This window comes from Rhinolophus hipposideros, assembly GCF_964194185.1.
Source record: "Rhinolophus hipposideros genome assembly, chromosome: 5".
Classification (NCBI taxonomy): Eukaryota; Metazoa; Chordata; class Mammalia; order Chiroptera; family Rhinolophidae; genus Rhinolophus; species Rhinolophus hipposideros.
In genome coordinates, this window is record NC_138051.1 from 59,371,813 (window position 1) to 59,388,835 (window position 17,023).

General features: G+C 51.0%; 1 protein-coding gene across 3 annotated transcripts in view; it reads right to left on the bottom strand.

Moving 5' to 3' along the window:
* Positions 1–17,023, bottom strand: part of ITGA11 (integrin subunit alpha 11) — a 121,327-nt gene that overhangs the window by 27,569 nt on the left and 76,735 nt on the right. For 2 of the 3 annotated variants that reach the window (XM_081048843.1, XM_081048844.1), the window contains exons 9-14: positions 16,687–16,852; positions 15,263–15,333; positions 6,306–6,450; positions 4,300–4,448; positions 460–600; positions 35–238 (exon numbers count right to left, since the gene is read on the bottom strand). In XM_081048843.1, the coding sequence (XP_080904969.1) occupies positions 35–238; positions 460–600; positions 4,300–4,448; positions 6,306–6,450; positions 15,263–15,333; positions 16,687–16,852 (876 nt within the window). The remainder of the gene's footprint in view (positions 1–34; positions 239–459; positions 601–4,299; positions 4,449–6,305; positions 6,451–15,262; positions 15,334–16,686; positions 16,853–17,023) is intronic. The other variant, XM_081048842.1, reaches the window with a different exon arrangement.

Sequence of the window (17,023 nt, forward strand, 5' to 3'; positions counted from 1 at the left end):
CCCAGCTCCATCCATTGACCAGGGGCAGCGCTACCTGCTTTGGCGTCTTTAGGAGGCAGCCTCGGAAGCCATGGAAGATGTAGATGACGCCTGCATGGTTGTTCTCCAAAGGGGCTCCCACCACCACGTCGTTGTAGGAATCTTGATTGAGGTCCTGTACCGAGGCGATGGAGGACCCGAATCGGGCATTCTGGTAACTGTGGGAATCCTTCAGCGTCCCGTTATAAACAAACTTCTTCTGTAAAACCAGGGGCAGGAAAAGGATCAGGGGACTGGCAAGGGCCTTGGGCACCTTCCCCAGCATTCCCACTCCAGTGACAGAGGATGTTCCCATCCACCCTGGCCTGGCTCAGTAGGTGGGCGCTGGTCTCTCTGGTGATCCAGTTTCCCACGTGGATACTAGAGTGAAGGCAGGAGGCAGTTGTCCCTGAGAGGCTGCCAGCCCCCAGGCAGCAGTACCTGTCTCAGGTTGTAGACGTACACCCGGCCCCGCTCTCGGCCCTCACTGAAGTACATGGGTGCGCCCACCAGCAGGACATCGGTCACACCGTCGCCATCGATGTCCACCGAGGTGATCTCACTCCCATAGTAAGAGCCTATCTGCGGCACAGAGACGGGGAGAGGGCACTGGGATGGGCTGCTAAGAGGCCTTGCCTCTCAGGTGCAGGGGAACCGAGGACAGTCTTTGATTCAGAATTTTGGGGGAACGAACGAGAAAGGTCCTACCCTTCTCATGCCCTCTCCCCTACGTGGACTCGCCTAGTCAGTCTGTCCTTCCTTCTCTTTCCTCCTTCTGTTATCCATCCGCACCTCAGCTCTTTATTCTTTCCATTGTTTAATTTTATCGATTGCTATTTATTCTGTTTGTAATCAATACGTTATCATGACAAAAAACAAGCAATATAAAAAAAAAGTCTAAAGAGGAAAATGAAAGTCACCCATAGTCCAAACATCCAGCTAATTACCATGAACGTTTTAGGGTATTTTCTCTAGTGTGTTTTCTCTAGAGTGTATGGCTTATTTGTGTGTGTATATGGTTTTATTTTTCCAATCTGGCATCATACTATATATATATATATATATATATATATATATATATATATATATATGTATGTATATATATATATATATATATATATACATATATATATATATATATAGTTTATATACTGATTTTTTAAATAAAACAATGGATCATGAGCATTTTATTTTTTCCTATAACACAATCATTGGTGATTCTATAATATTTCAAATTATGCATGTGTCAAATATGTTTCATCAGTCCTCTATTGTTGGACAGTTGCTTGCTTCAATTTTTTTTTTTTAAATTAAATTTATTGGGGTGACAATTGTTAGTAAATTTACATAGATTTCAGGTGTACAATTCTGTATTACACCGTCTATAAATCCCATTGTGTGTTCACCACTCAGAGTCAGTTCTCCTTCCATCACCATATATTTGATCCCCCTTACCCTCATCTCCCACCCCCAACCCCCATTACCCTCTGGTAACCACTAAATTATTGTCTATGTCTATGAGTTTTTGTTTCTCATTTGTTTGTCTTGTTCTTTTTGGTTTATATACCACATATCAGTGAAATCAAAGGGTTCTCTGCTTTTTCTGTCTGACTTATTTCACTTAGCATTATAATCTCAAGATCCATCCATGTTGTCACAAATGCTCCTATATCATCTTTCCTTAACGCCGAATAGTATTCCATGCTCGCTTCAATTTTTAAAGTCACAAGTAACTCTGGGATTAGCCCCTTGTGTGGTAAATGATTTCTTTTCAGTATTTGAGTACTCACTGTGTTCCTCTCCCACCTCGAGTGCCGTGCTCCCTACCTCAGTGAGGACACCATCCACCCACTTATCAGGGGGGTCCTCCCTGGCTCCACCCTCTACCTCTCTCACTTGCAAGTCTTCCAGCAAGTTCTGTCTGGTGCTTGCCAAACATGGCCCCAATCCACCTACTTCCCTCCTCTGCTGCTTCTTCCCCGGTCAGATACCATCCAAAGGGTCCCCTGCCTCCAGGCTAGCCCCTCTAATCCATCGCTCTGGGTGACCAGAATGGGCTGGAGCAGCTGATCACGCCACTCCTTTGCTTCTGGGAAAAAGCCCAAACTCTTCCACATGCCCTGCTGGCCCTGTCTCCCTCCCTCCCCAGCCACTGTGCCCACCTTCCGGCTCCCACACCTCTTCCTGTCAGGCCCAGTGATTTCTCTTCCTTAGAAGCCCCTGCCCTGGTTGGATTGCACATACTTTTCTCTTGTCTCCCCTCCTCCCTTCCCTTGAATGTCTACCATCCCTCAGGTCACTTGCTGTTAGAAGCATTCCCATCCAGCCCCACTCTACTCCCTCAGTGAGTGCCCTTCCTAAAGCTCCCCTAGCCCCATACTACTCCCACCAGGACCTGTCCCCTCCACAGGAGCCTTGTGAGGCTGGGCACTGCACCTGCTGGGTTCCCTCCAGGCCTGGGCGCCCTGCCTGGCACACAGCAGCTTCTCAGTAAATGTTCATTGGACCAGTGGGTCACTTAGGAAAGGGAAGGGGCCCTTCCCACAGACCAGCCCTGCGTGACACCCTTTACAGCCGCACGTTAGTGTGTGTGAGCCTCACGCTCCTTAGGAGAGATTCTCGTCCTCATTTTACAGGGCAGGGACAGAAGCTCAGAGAACCTGAGTCACGTGTCCAAGGTTAGGCTTGTCACAGCCAAACTGGGCCTGTGACTCCCCCTCCCCCAGCCACCTCCTGGCTTGGGTGCTTGCAGAAGAAATCTATCCTCAAGCATGAACAGCTTTTAATTGAGGAGAAAGATAAAAATACAGAAGACAGAAAAAGGAAATCATAAATACAGGGTGGGGGAGGGAAGAGATGTGCCCGCCTAAAGTGATTACGAGGCAGACAGAGAGCAAATAAGGGGGGAGGGAGGGAGACATTTGTCTAAATATGTGGCCTCAGCTATGTGGGTCACCATGATTTGGAATCCACTTAATTTAGTTGCCTTCAGCACTGCGGTTTCTCATTCGGATGTTGGAGGCAGAACTGGGCAGTAAAAATGTCATAAATTAATCAGCAAATTCTCTCTAGCTCTCAAGGTCTAGCCTTTGATTCCCCAAAGAGCTGGCCTTGGGAGGAGTGTGGGTGGGCAGGGTGGAGACTGGGTAATAGAACAGTGCCCTTGAGAGGGAAGAGGGATCGTGAAATGATGGCTTCCTGCAGCTGGAGGGGTTTAGGTTAGAGCCAGTGAGGAGGTTGTCCTCATGGTGACAGACCAAAGGCAGTAGATAGCACAGGAGACAGAGCTATCTCCAGGCCCTGGCGTGCTGAGGGGGAGCTGGGAACAACAAGAAGGACCTTGGCAGGGCCTAACTCAGGCCCAGGGTGCCATGGATGCTGGATGCTGCCCGTCAGGAGAGGCTGAGGCCTGGGTTTGGGATTGTCGGGGATGACGAGGTAGCACAATGCAGAGGGCCCGACCAAGAGTTCTGGATTCTGAACTTGACCCTGCCATGAATCCATTCTAGAACCTTGGAAAAGCTATGTTGCTCCTCAGGTCCACAATTTTCCTTGGCTTAGGATCAGAACCTTGTTTTCTGAAATGACTTGGATCAAAACCCTGTTTTCTGATCTTTTCACCACCAATGAGTCTTATCATAGCTTTCCAATTTGCATTCATGACCATCCAGCATGAGACTCTTAGTGGCAAGCACAGCCTGCTTGCTCACCACATCCCAGGAGGGCAGTGCCATTGCCCACTGTGCATTCTGAATTGTTACCATTCCAGGAAAAGGAAAGAAATCAGCATCCTCAGGAACCAAAGGGCCTCGTGTGGGTGGATGCACAGCTCCTCCGGCTTCTGGCAGCAATGAAGGTGGCCTGAGGAACATTCCTGCCCCTTGAGGGTCCTTAGGGACCCTGGCAGCCCAGGCTGGGAAGCCACAGCCTAGATGCTGCCTCTAGCTCAGCATTCTAGACATGACCAGACAGAAGCTGGCATTCAGGGACAGAAGTCGGGTGAATGCACCAGAGACATAAGGTCCATGAAATGGAAGGAAGCGAATTCTCCAGCTTGTCTTTGCTGCAGCAGGGACCAGGGTCTGGCTCTCTGGGGATGGGACCGTCCAGCTCCAAGGCTGGTGTGAAGGAAGTCATGCCCCCCAACTAGGAAGGACGTTTGTGGGTCTGGGGACAGTCCTACTGAGAGGGAAGAGATGCGCTCCTGAGGCCCCTCCAGCCCAGCCTTTCCCATTTGTCCTGCCCCCCTGCCGCCCTCCTCCCAGCCTCCCCCTTAGCTACCTGCTCGCCCCGCAGGGCCTGGTGGATGGTGAGACTCCGGTTGTTGTGCATGGTGAACAGGATGGCTTTGCCGGTGTGGTTGAACCGGGGGGCTCCAGCCACATACACCCGCCCCTGCCTGGAGGACACGACCGATGTGACGGTGTACCCTGCCACAGGAGGAAACAGGCTGGTCTCTGGCCCCGCGTCCTCTCAGCCCTCGCCAGGGCCTGATGAACGGCTCAGCTGTGCCGGTGGCAGGCCGGGCAGACATGATGACGCAAAGCAGTCAGTCCCAGGCCTGCACCCCGCCCCTGGCTGGAGGGCATAAAGGAAGCCAGGTGGGACCACTAAAAAGCGTAGCTGACCTGGAATGTACACATCCTCTCCTTCACCCAAAGGAGGAGGGAGAAGGGCAGACCCTAACCACATTTTATGTTGTCCCCACCAGTTGTCTTTCTTGGGGACCAATCAGTATGCTTTTCATTACCATAAACCCCTTCTAAGCGGTTTATGAAAATTAGTGTTGGCTGTGCAGGTGGAAGGCTCTCAGGGATTCCTGCAGCTCCGAAGCTTTGCAGACTCAGAGGGGGCCCCCTCCCCAGTTCCTCTCAGTCCACACATACGCCATGCAAAAGAGGAAGAAATGGAAATCCGGGGGCTGTTTGGAAAGGTGCCAACCCGTCTTCTCAGGAGGGTGTTGTCCGATCACTGTGACTCTTGAGTTGCCCACGCAGCAACTGGGAGGTGAACATGGAGCATCTTTAGGCAACTGTTTGGGAAGTGGGGCCCTGGCACATGTGCACAGCCTGGAGTTCTGCTGTCTGCCTGACGATCTTGGATACTGGATCCCAGTGTTTAGATGGGTGTCAAGCCTGTTGGCAGTTCCCGGGCTATTTCTGGGGAATCGATATCTCTGTTTTCCGTGTGTGTGCGTGCGCCCGTGCGCATGTGCGCGTGCATGCGACACTGTCGCTTGGGACCCACTTCCAGAGTGGCGGCTGTAGGACGCCCAGATGAGTGGGTTCAGTGCTGGGGCCATGGGTGCAGTTGGGTCGCCTACTGTGGATCCAGGCACATTTTTGACTCTTGGAGGTGTGTTCTGGGAAATGGGACAGGCCAGGTCAGTAAAGGCCTGGACATCGCATGGGGGTGGCTAACGTGCTTGTGTGTTTAGCACAACCATGAATATGTGAGGTTAGGGATCCATTAGCCTTCCAGTGTGGAGCAGAGATTTCTTTTGAGCTGAGCCCTCAGTGATACTACGGGAAGTGTTCTCAGTAGGGGCTGAGCTTTCGGGCTTCCTCAGAAGGAGGGACATCAGTGGTAGGAGAGGCCTGGGAGCCAAATGCCCTGGGGTCATGTGTGAGCTGACTCTCAAAACTCTAAGCAGCACTGAGAACTTCCTGCTGTGGCCGTCTATTGGCTGTGGCTTCAGCTCCCATGTGGCTCTTTGATCAGCAGGCGGGGCCACCCTGAAAGCTGGACCCTTGGCCAGATCCATAAGCTCCCTCAGTTTGGAGGCAGAGAGCCTAGCCTCCCAGTTTTCTTCCCCAAACCCTTCTCTCCCTTGGGGCATGTAGGGAGAAATCTTCCAGAGATCCCAGACACCGCCCTCACTGAATGAGCCCCAGAGGGAGGAGGAGGAGAGGCTCTCCTTTGGGACCCCCACCCAAGGTGGTGACTGTGGTTAAAGCTAGACAGTTGGGTCTTATGAGGGTCTTTCAGCCTGGCTGTATCCATCAGGGTCTTCTGGGAGGAGGGGGAGTGTCTAGAAGCATCCACTGGAGCACATTGCAGATATGGGTGCATGGCTTGTCACTTATGCTACCTACTTAGTGAGAGCCTATTACATGCCGGCAGGGGCGTGGTGGACTCCAGGCTGAAGAAGTGATGGCCCTGACCTGTGTCTGAATCAGCACAGAACGCACCCAGACAGTCCCCTTCCATCATGTGGGGGTGGATTCTGGCTCTCCTGAGGCCCCTCCTTGCCCACCACCCATCAGCCACCCTGGCTTGGCTCTCACCCAGGTATGCGCCATGGTTCTTGAGCTCCTCCGGGAATTCCTTCAGGTAGGACTCTCGGAGAGGAATGAGTTTCCCACCAGTGGTCTCCTTTAGCACAGCTCCATTCCAGTCATAGGCACCAACAGCTCCCAGCAGAATCCCGTCCTGTCATTGGAGAGGGGACACACATCAGCTTGCAACCCCCCAGGTGCCTCTCCCTGGAAGCCACACCAGCTCCTGCGCATGAAGCATCTGCCAGTCACTCTGGGGACCTCCTGAATTCATTATTTAACAGCCTAACTTCTAGCCAGGATTCTTGGGTTTTAAATGAGCCAAGGACCTTCTTGTCCCTACCCATCCTTAGCACAAAATGGGTCAAGCTGATCCCAAGGATAGGATCTTAGGAAAGAAGGAATATTTTAGAAAGAAACTCCAAATCCAGGACCAAACCTCCATTCCTCTTTGGGCTTCAGAACCCCTCTAGGAAATCTCTTGTCATGACTTCTCCCTTCTGACACTTCTTTAAGCTATGCCCCTGCACTTGGCCTCCTTCCACATTCCTTGGCAGTGTCTGAGTTGCTTCCCTGTGTGTAAATCCTACTTCTTCATTTTTTTTTCAGTAAAAACTCACTGAGTGTCTACTTTGTGCCAGACACCTGTTTGGTGTTAGGGGTATTATCCCTGCCCTTAAGAAACTCAAAGATCCTAAACAAATATGCAAATACATATAATAGTGGCAAACTGATGAATGTGATGAAAGATGTGATAAATGCCACTGCGAAGTTTAATTTAGATTGAGATGGGGGTCAGGAAAAGCGTTTTTGAATAAGTGATACTTCTAGACACTTGAAGGAGATGGCGACAACTTGTACAAAGTTCCTGAGGCTGGAGAGAGTTTAGAGCCTTTGGTTTCAAGGACGTGAACACTGTTTGATGGCTCTGGAGTGAGACGGGGCAGAGCTGCTCAAGATGAGTCTGGACAGATGAGCCAGGGCTGCATCCATGACAACTAACACCCTGAGGACAGAGCTGTAGGGTAAGTGGAAGCTGCAATTCTTGGGCAGGAAGACAGGAAGCTCTGGCTCCCAGGGGGGAAGTGTTACTAACTCCAGGGTCGTTTCTCAAAGTCTGGGTCCATTCACTCTCTGGCTGCCCCCGTGTCCTATCCACCACCACTGCACCTCCTTAAACAATCCATGTAACTAGTGGGTACAGGAAGACAAACAGCAAGAACTTAGACGGGAAAGAGAAGTGAGTACGGACAATGAAGGATGAGGAGGGAGGTGGAAGCAGTAATCCCTGCCTGGGTTACTTTGGAGATTACAAGCTGAAGGGTGGGCAGCAGATTGTATCCCAGTTTTGGGCTGTTAAACCACTAGCCGGTGACGTCACCTCTCTCTCCCACTAAGCATTCCTAAGACCAGCTGATTGTCTGGATTTGAGATTCTCCCACCAGTCGGGGCCCAAGGCACTCAATCTCCCCTCGCCCCCAAAGCAATGGTGCTGATAGAAAACTATGATTCTGGCCTTGGGACAATCAGAGCGAGCTAAACACACAGACAGGGTCATTGTGCTAGTATCATTGGTGGCAGTGGAGAGGGCAAGATCGTAAACCTCAAGCCAAGCTTCATTTTGTAATTTCCAACATGTCATTTTAAAGAGTAAAGTTGATCTTACCAAATGGTTAAAAATCCTAATATTCTAGAGGTAGAACTGACTGTTCAGGTAGTGTTTTCACGACTATAAATAAGTTGCTCTTGGGAAAGCCTGATGTGCTTGGTTGTGTTCAACATCATGCTTTCTGATTAGCTTTCTTCCCTCTACTCTGGTTGAGTCTCAGCCTGGGAGAGTCAGACAACCTGCGGGGGCCAGGATCAGGACCAGGGCCTCAAGGACTCTCTGCCCACAAAGTCACCGCTAACATTCTCAAACATGGGGTGTGCTCCATTCTTTGCAGAACACTTTCTCATCCAGTCACCCATTTGCCTGAGGCCAGCTCATTATCTGTACTTGACCAATGAACACCCAAGGTTCAGAGAGGGAAATGGACTTGCCCAAGGTCACGCAGCAAGCCAGAGGCAGGGCTGGGACTTCGAACAGGGAGATGTGTTGAGAGGAGAAAATACCCATTTGCTTCTCAGAAGCCTCTGAATTTCACTTTCGACTTTCCATTGGAGACTCTTTCTGGGAGGAGGGCAAGATTTGGGCTTCACCACTCTCTCTTCCTTTCCTCCCTCTGCCTGCTAAGTTGACATTCGCAAACGCAGACCAGGCTTTTTCTTTTAACAGAGAGGCCTTTGAAGATGGATTTTTGGCTTTGCAGATGACTGGAAGCCTCTGCAATGTATCGATGTATCTAGAAGGGCTGGCTCAACCCAGGTGCCTGGGATTCTGCAGGGGGTCCCCAATGCTGACTCACCACATGTGGGGCTGGGGAATTCCACGGGGGCTTCCGGATTTGGCAGCATTGGGCTGGGTGATGGCTCACAGGCTGTCACCTTATGCCATGTTACGCTGGTAGTGGTGTAGGCCTGTGATCCCAGTGGGAGGCCCTTTGCTGAGAGGGGTCTGTTGGGGGCCAAGGAGAGCCCCACTGAGGGTAAGGTGCACTACGAGGAGACGGCTGGCTGAGAGAGCAAGCGAAGGCCACCAGAGCAAACTTCACCATGTCACAATCTTTTCCCAGCTGGGGGAGCCCAGACATTTTGAGTTTGGAAAAAATCTGGAAGGGTGGGGCCCAAGTCTTGACAGAGGAAGCCAGGCATGCAGGCACAGCTGGATAACAAGCAGCAGGGCCTTCCAGGGAAGAGCCGAGTCCCAGGCTCCAGGCCTGCCACCAGCTCCTTGAGATATGGCCTCTCCTGCCGGGCCCCCTGGGCTCCCACCAGATACTACCTGGGTGTGCCTGGGGGGCCGTGCACAGACAGGCCCTCAACAGAGCTGACCTTCCTGGTGCTCTGTGCAGAAGTGAGGACGCAGACCGGTGGCCAGCCCTCAGAAGGTCAGGCTGTCCGTGCTCTCCCTGAGGACAGCCCGTGCTGACACTCACCTGAGCGTAGCAGCCACCATCAGATGCTGCCAGCTCAGCTCTTGGCCGCCCTCTGACCTGGCCTCTGCAGCACTCTTGCCTTCCCCACTGAGCTGAATGCTCTCTGGGCTTGTGGCTATATCTCCCCGGGCTGTGTTCCAGCTTGTCCACATCCCCGGCCAGTGTTGGGCCCCGTCCCCATACTGGAAGTAGTGTAGTCTAGGGCAGTGGTTCACAACTGCGGGTTGTTTAGCTTCCCAGGCAATATTTGGCAATGCCTGGGAACAGTTTTTGTTGTCACAGCTCTGGGGGGTGTGGGGGTTGCTATGGCATCTGGTGGGTGGAGACTGGGGATGCGGGTGAACACCTACTGTGCACAGGACAGCCCCACAGCGAAGAAGCATCCAGCCTGAATCATCAGGGCCAGGCTGAGAATCCCTGGCTTGGTGGTTAGAGCAGGAGCTCTGGAGACAGACATTCCTGAGTTCCAGGTCCACCTCTAAGGCGTCTAGCTGTGTGACCTTGGGCAAGTTTCTCTCTCTCTGAGCCTCAGGTTCCTCAGTTGCTTTGTTGTGAGAATGAGCATTTTTAATTCTTAGCATGGTGCTCAGCCTCTGCTAAGGACTTGGTACACAGCAGTTCTTCTCATTCTGTAATTCACCCATAAAGCACTTTCGGGAGGCAGTAGTCAAAGAATCAGATTTCACAGTCAGGTTGGTGCGACAGATGAGTCTTTAGAGCAGCTATTGAGAAGTGCTCTGGTGGAGGCAAGGACAGCCTATTTTGGTGCTCGCTGGAAGGGGTGACCAACTGAGGGAGGGGATGAGGGCATAGAGGGGTTAGGAAAGGATTTTAAGAAAACCTTACTTGATTTATTAGTAAGTCTCAAAATGTACACTTCAGTTCCAAGCCTCAAGATTCAATTCCCCAAATATATTTCAGACATCTATCTACTCAAAGACAGGTTCTGAGAGGTTAAATAATTTGAGGTGACACAGCCAGGCAGTGCTTTCCTACTGCCCGGCAGTAGTGGAATTAGAATACCAGATGCCAGCATTCTTCTTGGCGTTGGAGAGGCAGGACTGCAGGGGCGCGCGGAGGTGGTCACAGGTGGTCCTGCGTGCTGGTGTGCAGGGAGGCCACTGCGAGGGCACTGAGTGGCATCCTGCTCCCCAGGGTCCCCCCTCCCCCATGGCTCCCTGGTACCTGTGTGAGGGGCAGGACTCTGTTCCCAAGAGCCCATTCTAAGGCAAATGTATCAGTAAGAGGATGGATTAATTAGTTGGATTTAACTAGCTGGATGCTGGCTGGCATTAGAAAATTTGTTTTCAAAAAGCTCAAAGTGGAGCCTGAGGAAGAATGAGAACCAGGACGTTTAGATGGGGTTGGGCAGAAAACCCCAGAAACAGGCCCTCAACCTTTCTGTGGAGAGGAGCCCTTCAGTGTGTGTGCTGCTGGAAGCGAGGTTACTCTGCTCAGAGTTCCTGGGAATGAGTCCCAGGAGTGGGATGCTGGACACTGGGCACACCCTGAGGACGTGGGGTTCGACTTAGGAGGACCCTAGTGACCCGGAAATGATTCCTGCCGCCAGGAGTCAACTTGCAAACGATCTGGAACAGCATGCTGGCAGATCTTGGCTACCACGTCCTGGCCTCGTGGAGGGGCCCACACGGGAGGGGCCCACGGATAGCCCTGACTGCCTGCCCTCCCTGGCAGGGAAGAGTCCGCAGTTTAGGGCTATGGGAGCTCAGGAGGGGTTCACAGTCTCTAGGTCTCAACTTCTCATTTCACCAATATGGGTTAGTTTCTTTTGTTTTGGATTGAATCAGATATGCAAAACGAGTTCACATGCAGAACTCTCTGGAAAGATCACAGCTTTCAGGCTTTAACAACTAAGAACCTTAGATAATAGCCAATAACCTTAGCTATCCAGTCCACAATCCCAGGAGGGCCTGTGGCAAGGGTACAGGCTGAAGAGGAAGGAGGGTGTTAGATCATCACGTGTAGGTTACAGGAAAAATGAGCTCTTCATATCTTGGGTGGGTTACCAAGGTTTTTGTGTAGACAGATCCACCTTAATAAAACTGCTTCCTTCTGTCAACTTTCGGTGTTGGAGGCGATTTACGGACTGCAGTGTAGCTCAGTCAATGTGAAATTCCTCTGTTGAGCCTTTGTGTAGGAGGAGCTCCCCAGCGGTTCCATCCATCACCAATGGGCATCAATTATTTACGGCCCTCTTCCATCTTCACACCGGCCCCTGTGGCTCATTGGGATTATAGACTCTTAAAGTCTATGCCCTCTTGTGGTATGGGTCCCTTCTGCAAGCTTTCTGATAGCTTCTGGATTACTCAATTTGACAACCTCAGTAGACAGCCAGCATTAATAGAAGCCATTCCAGCTATTAGTGACCTTTGCATGCATTTCCAAATGCTAATGGAACCATTGGCTTAAAAGTCTGTTTTAGAATTTGACCAAGGATCAAATATAATTAGATCAAATGGTCTTCTTGATGGTAATTTCCAGAATATTCTCTTTCTCCTTTTTGCAAATCAAGACTAGAGTTTCCCGGGTTGGCTCCAGCTCTCTCAGTTTCCCCAGGGGCTATGACCTTCAGCCATTAGCCTGGGATACAATTTCTGTGGCCTGGAGCCTTGGGCTTTTGGGTAGCCACGCAATATCTTGGGGTCTCTTTTCCTACCCTGGGCTGTGGTCCCTCCTTCCTCTTGCTGCTTTATCCTTCCTAACTCAAAGGATGGTTTCCTTGCTGGACAGATGGTAGCAGACCAGGTGATAAGCCTCTGGGCCTTTTCTCTGTCATTTGAGAACATTCTACTGGGTCCCTCCCCCAGGACGAGAGAGACCATTCCTCGGACATAACTAAACAGGCCGGGGGCAGCTGAAGGCTCCTTTAGCACATTTATAAGAAGTAGTTGTCTGAGGCTTTTTGTGGAGCACTGCTGGGTGAGATGGAGCCTGGGGCTTATCCATGAGACGGACTCACTTGGACTCAGGATATGGGTCCAAAGCTAAAAGGATGGACCCACCTGCATCCCATCTCCAGACAGGTCTGACTGACCCTGAGAGCTGTAGAGCTGGACTCCCAGGGACAGGACGGCTGTGGCCAATTACAATGGCATCAGTGGCTGGCATTGAAAAACCTCTGTGCTCTAAAATACAACCCAATGGCCCGTCATAGCACCAGACAACCCACCATCATTGCACCATTCCTTTAGATTTGGAAGGTATTCTTTTTTCTTGAAGTATTAAGGAGTCTCAAATTCAAATGCAATCATCTTCTCTTTCAAAGTCCTATCAGATAAAAACTTTCAGAGGCTTGTCACTTGAAAACAAGACTCAGGGTGATAGACAAATCAGTCTGTATCTACAGGATAAGGAGAGGCAGGCACTTGGTTTCTTCGCTTGGGGAATAGAAAAAGAGATGGGCATGTGGAAGAAGCTGCACAGGGCAGTGCGTGACCTTGACCTAAATAAAAAGCTGGGGCTCTGAGCCGCTGGTCTCCTCCCTGCAGCTGGAGAACCCATTGGTCTTGCAAAGACTCACCTTGCTTGACACACTGAGCTGCTTAAGCCATTTACAGAGCTCAGCTCAAGAGTCCCCGAGTACCTGAAGCTTATCTTAACCTCCCTTCTCATCAGGTTCCCCAATTCATGGGCATACACAGACCACAGTATTAGAAGCAGGAGACGGAACTCATTATTTAAGAGTCTCCCTCCCCAACTAGACTGTGAGGTGCTGTCAGCTGAAACGTTACCTTAATCTCTACCTATTTATATGTCCCCAGTGCCTGGTACAGAGCCTGATACACAGAGAGATTCTCAAAGAAACGATTGTAGAATGGACAAAGGAAACAAGGGACATTCACACTCTCTCACTGTCTCCAACATAAGGGCTGGCCCAAGTGTGTGCTCTGATTTCCCCTAGTGGTGGACATAAACTTCTCCTTCCCTGCTCACTGCCACCCATGGCTGCAGAAATTCTTGTCCTTGAGACCCTGCCCAAGAGCCGGTCCCTCCCCAGATCCTTCCCTGACAGCCCCTCCCTCAGCTTGGGCCTTTCGTTCTATTAGACCCTGATCACACACTACCTGGATTAGCATTAGATGTGTGCATGTGGTTCTCCCACTGAGCAGGGGGTCTTTACAGGGGCTCCATGGAGGGGGCCGCCTGAAGTTCTACACTTTTACCTAAGGGACATCTATAGTTCCTTTTATCCTACTCTCAAACCTGAGGCCTGCTGTTCTGAGTTGTTTGCAAGTCGACTCCTGGTGGCAAGATGAATTTCCGGTTCCTTTTGGTACCTAGCTGTATTTTACACATGCTTGTTGGATTGAACTAAATTGGATTTCCTTGTTTAATTTTCTAATCAGCCCTGACTCCAGAGTCAGGAGACCGAGGTTAGTACTGCAGGAGCGCAGGACTCGCCGCCCAGCCTGTGTGGGATGCTCTCGTCTCTCCTCATGCCAGCTCCTTATCCTTGGACTGCAAGCTCCTTATGGGAAGTGCTCTCACCTCTGCACCTCCTGGGAGGGGTCCAGCATGAGGAGAAAGCACTGGAAAAATTTGCGGATGTGACCACTTAGTATGGGACAACTATTACCATCTGCCGACTTTGCAGGGCTGTTTCTGAGCATGAGATGAGGCACAGGAATTTCCAATTCCTGGAAAAATGTAAAGTGCTCTGTACATATAACACGACCGTTAGGATAACAGGGCAGTTACACATGCATCTGACTGTTTTCAAGTTGGCACAGGAGGGTCCAGCCAGAGGCTGGTCAGGAAAAGCTAAGCGTGAGTCACGCTTCTGCCCATCTGCCTGCTGCGTGCTGTGCATATGTCCCCTCGTCTCCAATTTGGAATTTCTGACTCAAACCCCCTTAGATTCCATAGTGTCTCATGGAACAGCTGCTGGTGTGGGGGGAAGAGCATGAGGCAAATATTTCTCTCCCTTAGAGCACTTCCCCAGGTCACTCAACCTTTCTGTGACTTGTTTATGTGGCATCTGAGAGCAAGGAGTCCTGCTCTATCCATCTCATTGAGGAGCTGGGAGAACTCAGTGTGATAATGAAAGTGATATGTAAATAGGAAGGACTAATAGGACTTTTCTGGAACATTAGGAGGCATAAGTACGTTCCCATGGCACTAGCCGGGGCAGAACACACTCACACACTAGGGCAGCTGTCTGTTCAAAGCAAGAACAGAGCCTCCACGAGGGCTCGTGCTAATACCAACACGTCCGGGCTTCCCCCACGTGTCACTCCCTTGCACGTGGGGCTCCCAGGCCGGGCTTATACCCGAACAGGTTATAAAATGTTTTCACAGGAATTGGCTCCTCTGCCCGTCTGGCAATCCTGGAAGGGTTTAGCCTCAGCTTGCGAATCAGAACCAGGTGAAGTGTGTCGAGGGTGAGTGACAACCTGAGGGCTTTGGGCCTGCGACACAGAGCCCCAGACACAACATGACGCATGTGACCCTGTGTGCCCACCTGGGACCTCTGCCACCTGATGCCGATTCACATCGAGACGGGGCCTACATGGGCTGTTATGCCAGATAACACCTGACATGTCTGGACACCCTCCTAACGGATGCAGGGCCGTGGCCCTGAACACACAGGTCCCCTTGGTCATGCATGGACACGATTAGAGCACGTGCCATTGGTTTTGCCCTGTTGGCCTAGATTTTGCACAAGGCTTTGTGGATTGAACAGGACCCTTGGTCCTGGGGGAAACATCGCCATCAGCACCCTGCACAGGGAGGGTGAGGCAAATTACTATAAGTTGAAGACCTAGACTTCCCTCTTGTAGCCACAGAAAACGGGAGGCAGAGAGACCCCAAGAAAGAGAGAAAGGGGATAAGAGCCAGCGCAGGAAAGGCGGGAGGATGACTGACAGTGCTGAGTGTGTGGCACGGTGGCTCTAAACCCGTCCGTACCTCCACCACGTGAGAGGAGAAGCCTGTCTGTGACATCTCCAGCCCGAAGGAGGTTTCGTTCTTGTTGGTGCCTGAAACACAGGGACAGAAAGACGTCAGCTCCATACCTGATGGCTTAGCGCCTTACATACCTGCAGCTCAAGCCACAGCACCCATTTCTCAGGGGGCATCTTGAGGAAGGTGAGCCAGACCATGAGCCTAAGCTCAGTCTAGTCTGCCCTCTGTGGCAGGCAGCCTGTGAGGGGGGCACCAAGCACCTTCCAGGTGATCGTGTGGGTTTATCATTAGTTGCTCTCTCCCCGCTGGAAAGGCCTTGGGCAACATATCACAGGGCGCATATACCATAAGATGGTAAAATAGGGGAAAGATCAAGAGAAGTGCATGGAAAGAAATGGTTTCTGGCAAGAAATGGGATTTCCTTCTTTGTTCATTCTTATTGTTTACTAGGTTGGGTTCCAGATGTTCTGGATGGTTCTCAAACTTCAAATCGACCCTCAGGAGGGAGAATTGCATAAGAGACGCCATGTGTGCTGAAAGCCCCTTCCCATGGAGGATTGCTTTGAAACTGTCATCGGAGCCAATGTTCTTGTCATTCTAGTCAACCGTTTTGAGGAGAAATACACTGATTTAGATATTTCAGTTCTAGTGTGTGTCAAAATTCAGGTTCATACTTTCTATTCCTTTAGCCTCTTTTGTGAGGGCCGTTTTTGTCTCTTTTCATGTGTGTGTCTGTAGCTTGTCATTTCCAACGTGCTGCAGACTGCTCAGCTTTGGGATGCTGCTTTCTGCCTCTTGACAATCCTCCCAGATGGCAAAGCCCAGTGTGAAAAGGGCCCTCTCTAGCAATATACAGTGCAAATGAGATCTGAGCAAGTCAAAACTGGAGTTGAAGTGGTGTGGAAGGAGGCAATCTGAAGGGACCCTGCTAAAAATGCTTTTGGTGGAGTGGGAGTCAGGGGTTAAGTGTTTCAGACTTTGGAGTCAGTCCAGCAGGATTCAAACTAGGGTTGCCAGATAAAATATAAGAGTTCAGTTATTGAATTTCAGACAACCGACAAATCATTTTTTAGTAGACGGCTGCCACACATATTGTATTTTACGTTTCCTAAATCTGGTAACTCTTGTTCAAACCCCAACTCCTTCTCAAGCTGTGGGTGCTTTGGCCAGTCACTCAGCCCCTTCGAGCTTCAGTTTCCTCAGTGGTAAAAGCAGCAGGCAATCAGCACAACCACCTCTGGGATGGGGCGGGAGGGCCTTTTGTAAGGTGCAGAGCCTGACGTCCAGCCCAATGACACTCAGGCGTTGGCATTTATCATGAAGGGAGGACTCCTGCTAAACCATTCCATTCTGTGGGGTTGGATTTCGCGGGGAACGGCGCCTGGTGTGAACCCAGGAGCGTGGAGCCCTCTCGGTGCATTGCTCACCTTCCAAGCTGAAGATCCTGTCCCCCAGGGCGTCCACGATGTCTTTCAGGGCTGCCTCGTCCGTCACGTTGAAGAAATGCTTGTCATCAGGGTCACTGGCGATGGATTTGATTTCGTTTAGAAAAGCTTCTGGATTGATCCCCCTGCGGTTGTAGTAGCCCAGGACCTGCCAGGGAACAGGGCAGGGCGACATACCAGACATAGCACGGACCTCCCCACACACCCCCGCCCCTCACCCTGGGCCCAGGGCTGGCTGGAACCATGGCTTTGGTAGTCGGGAGTAGAACCGAAGTCCCATTTGCATTTTGAAACAGACTTTCTAGTGGAGGCCACATAA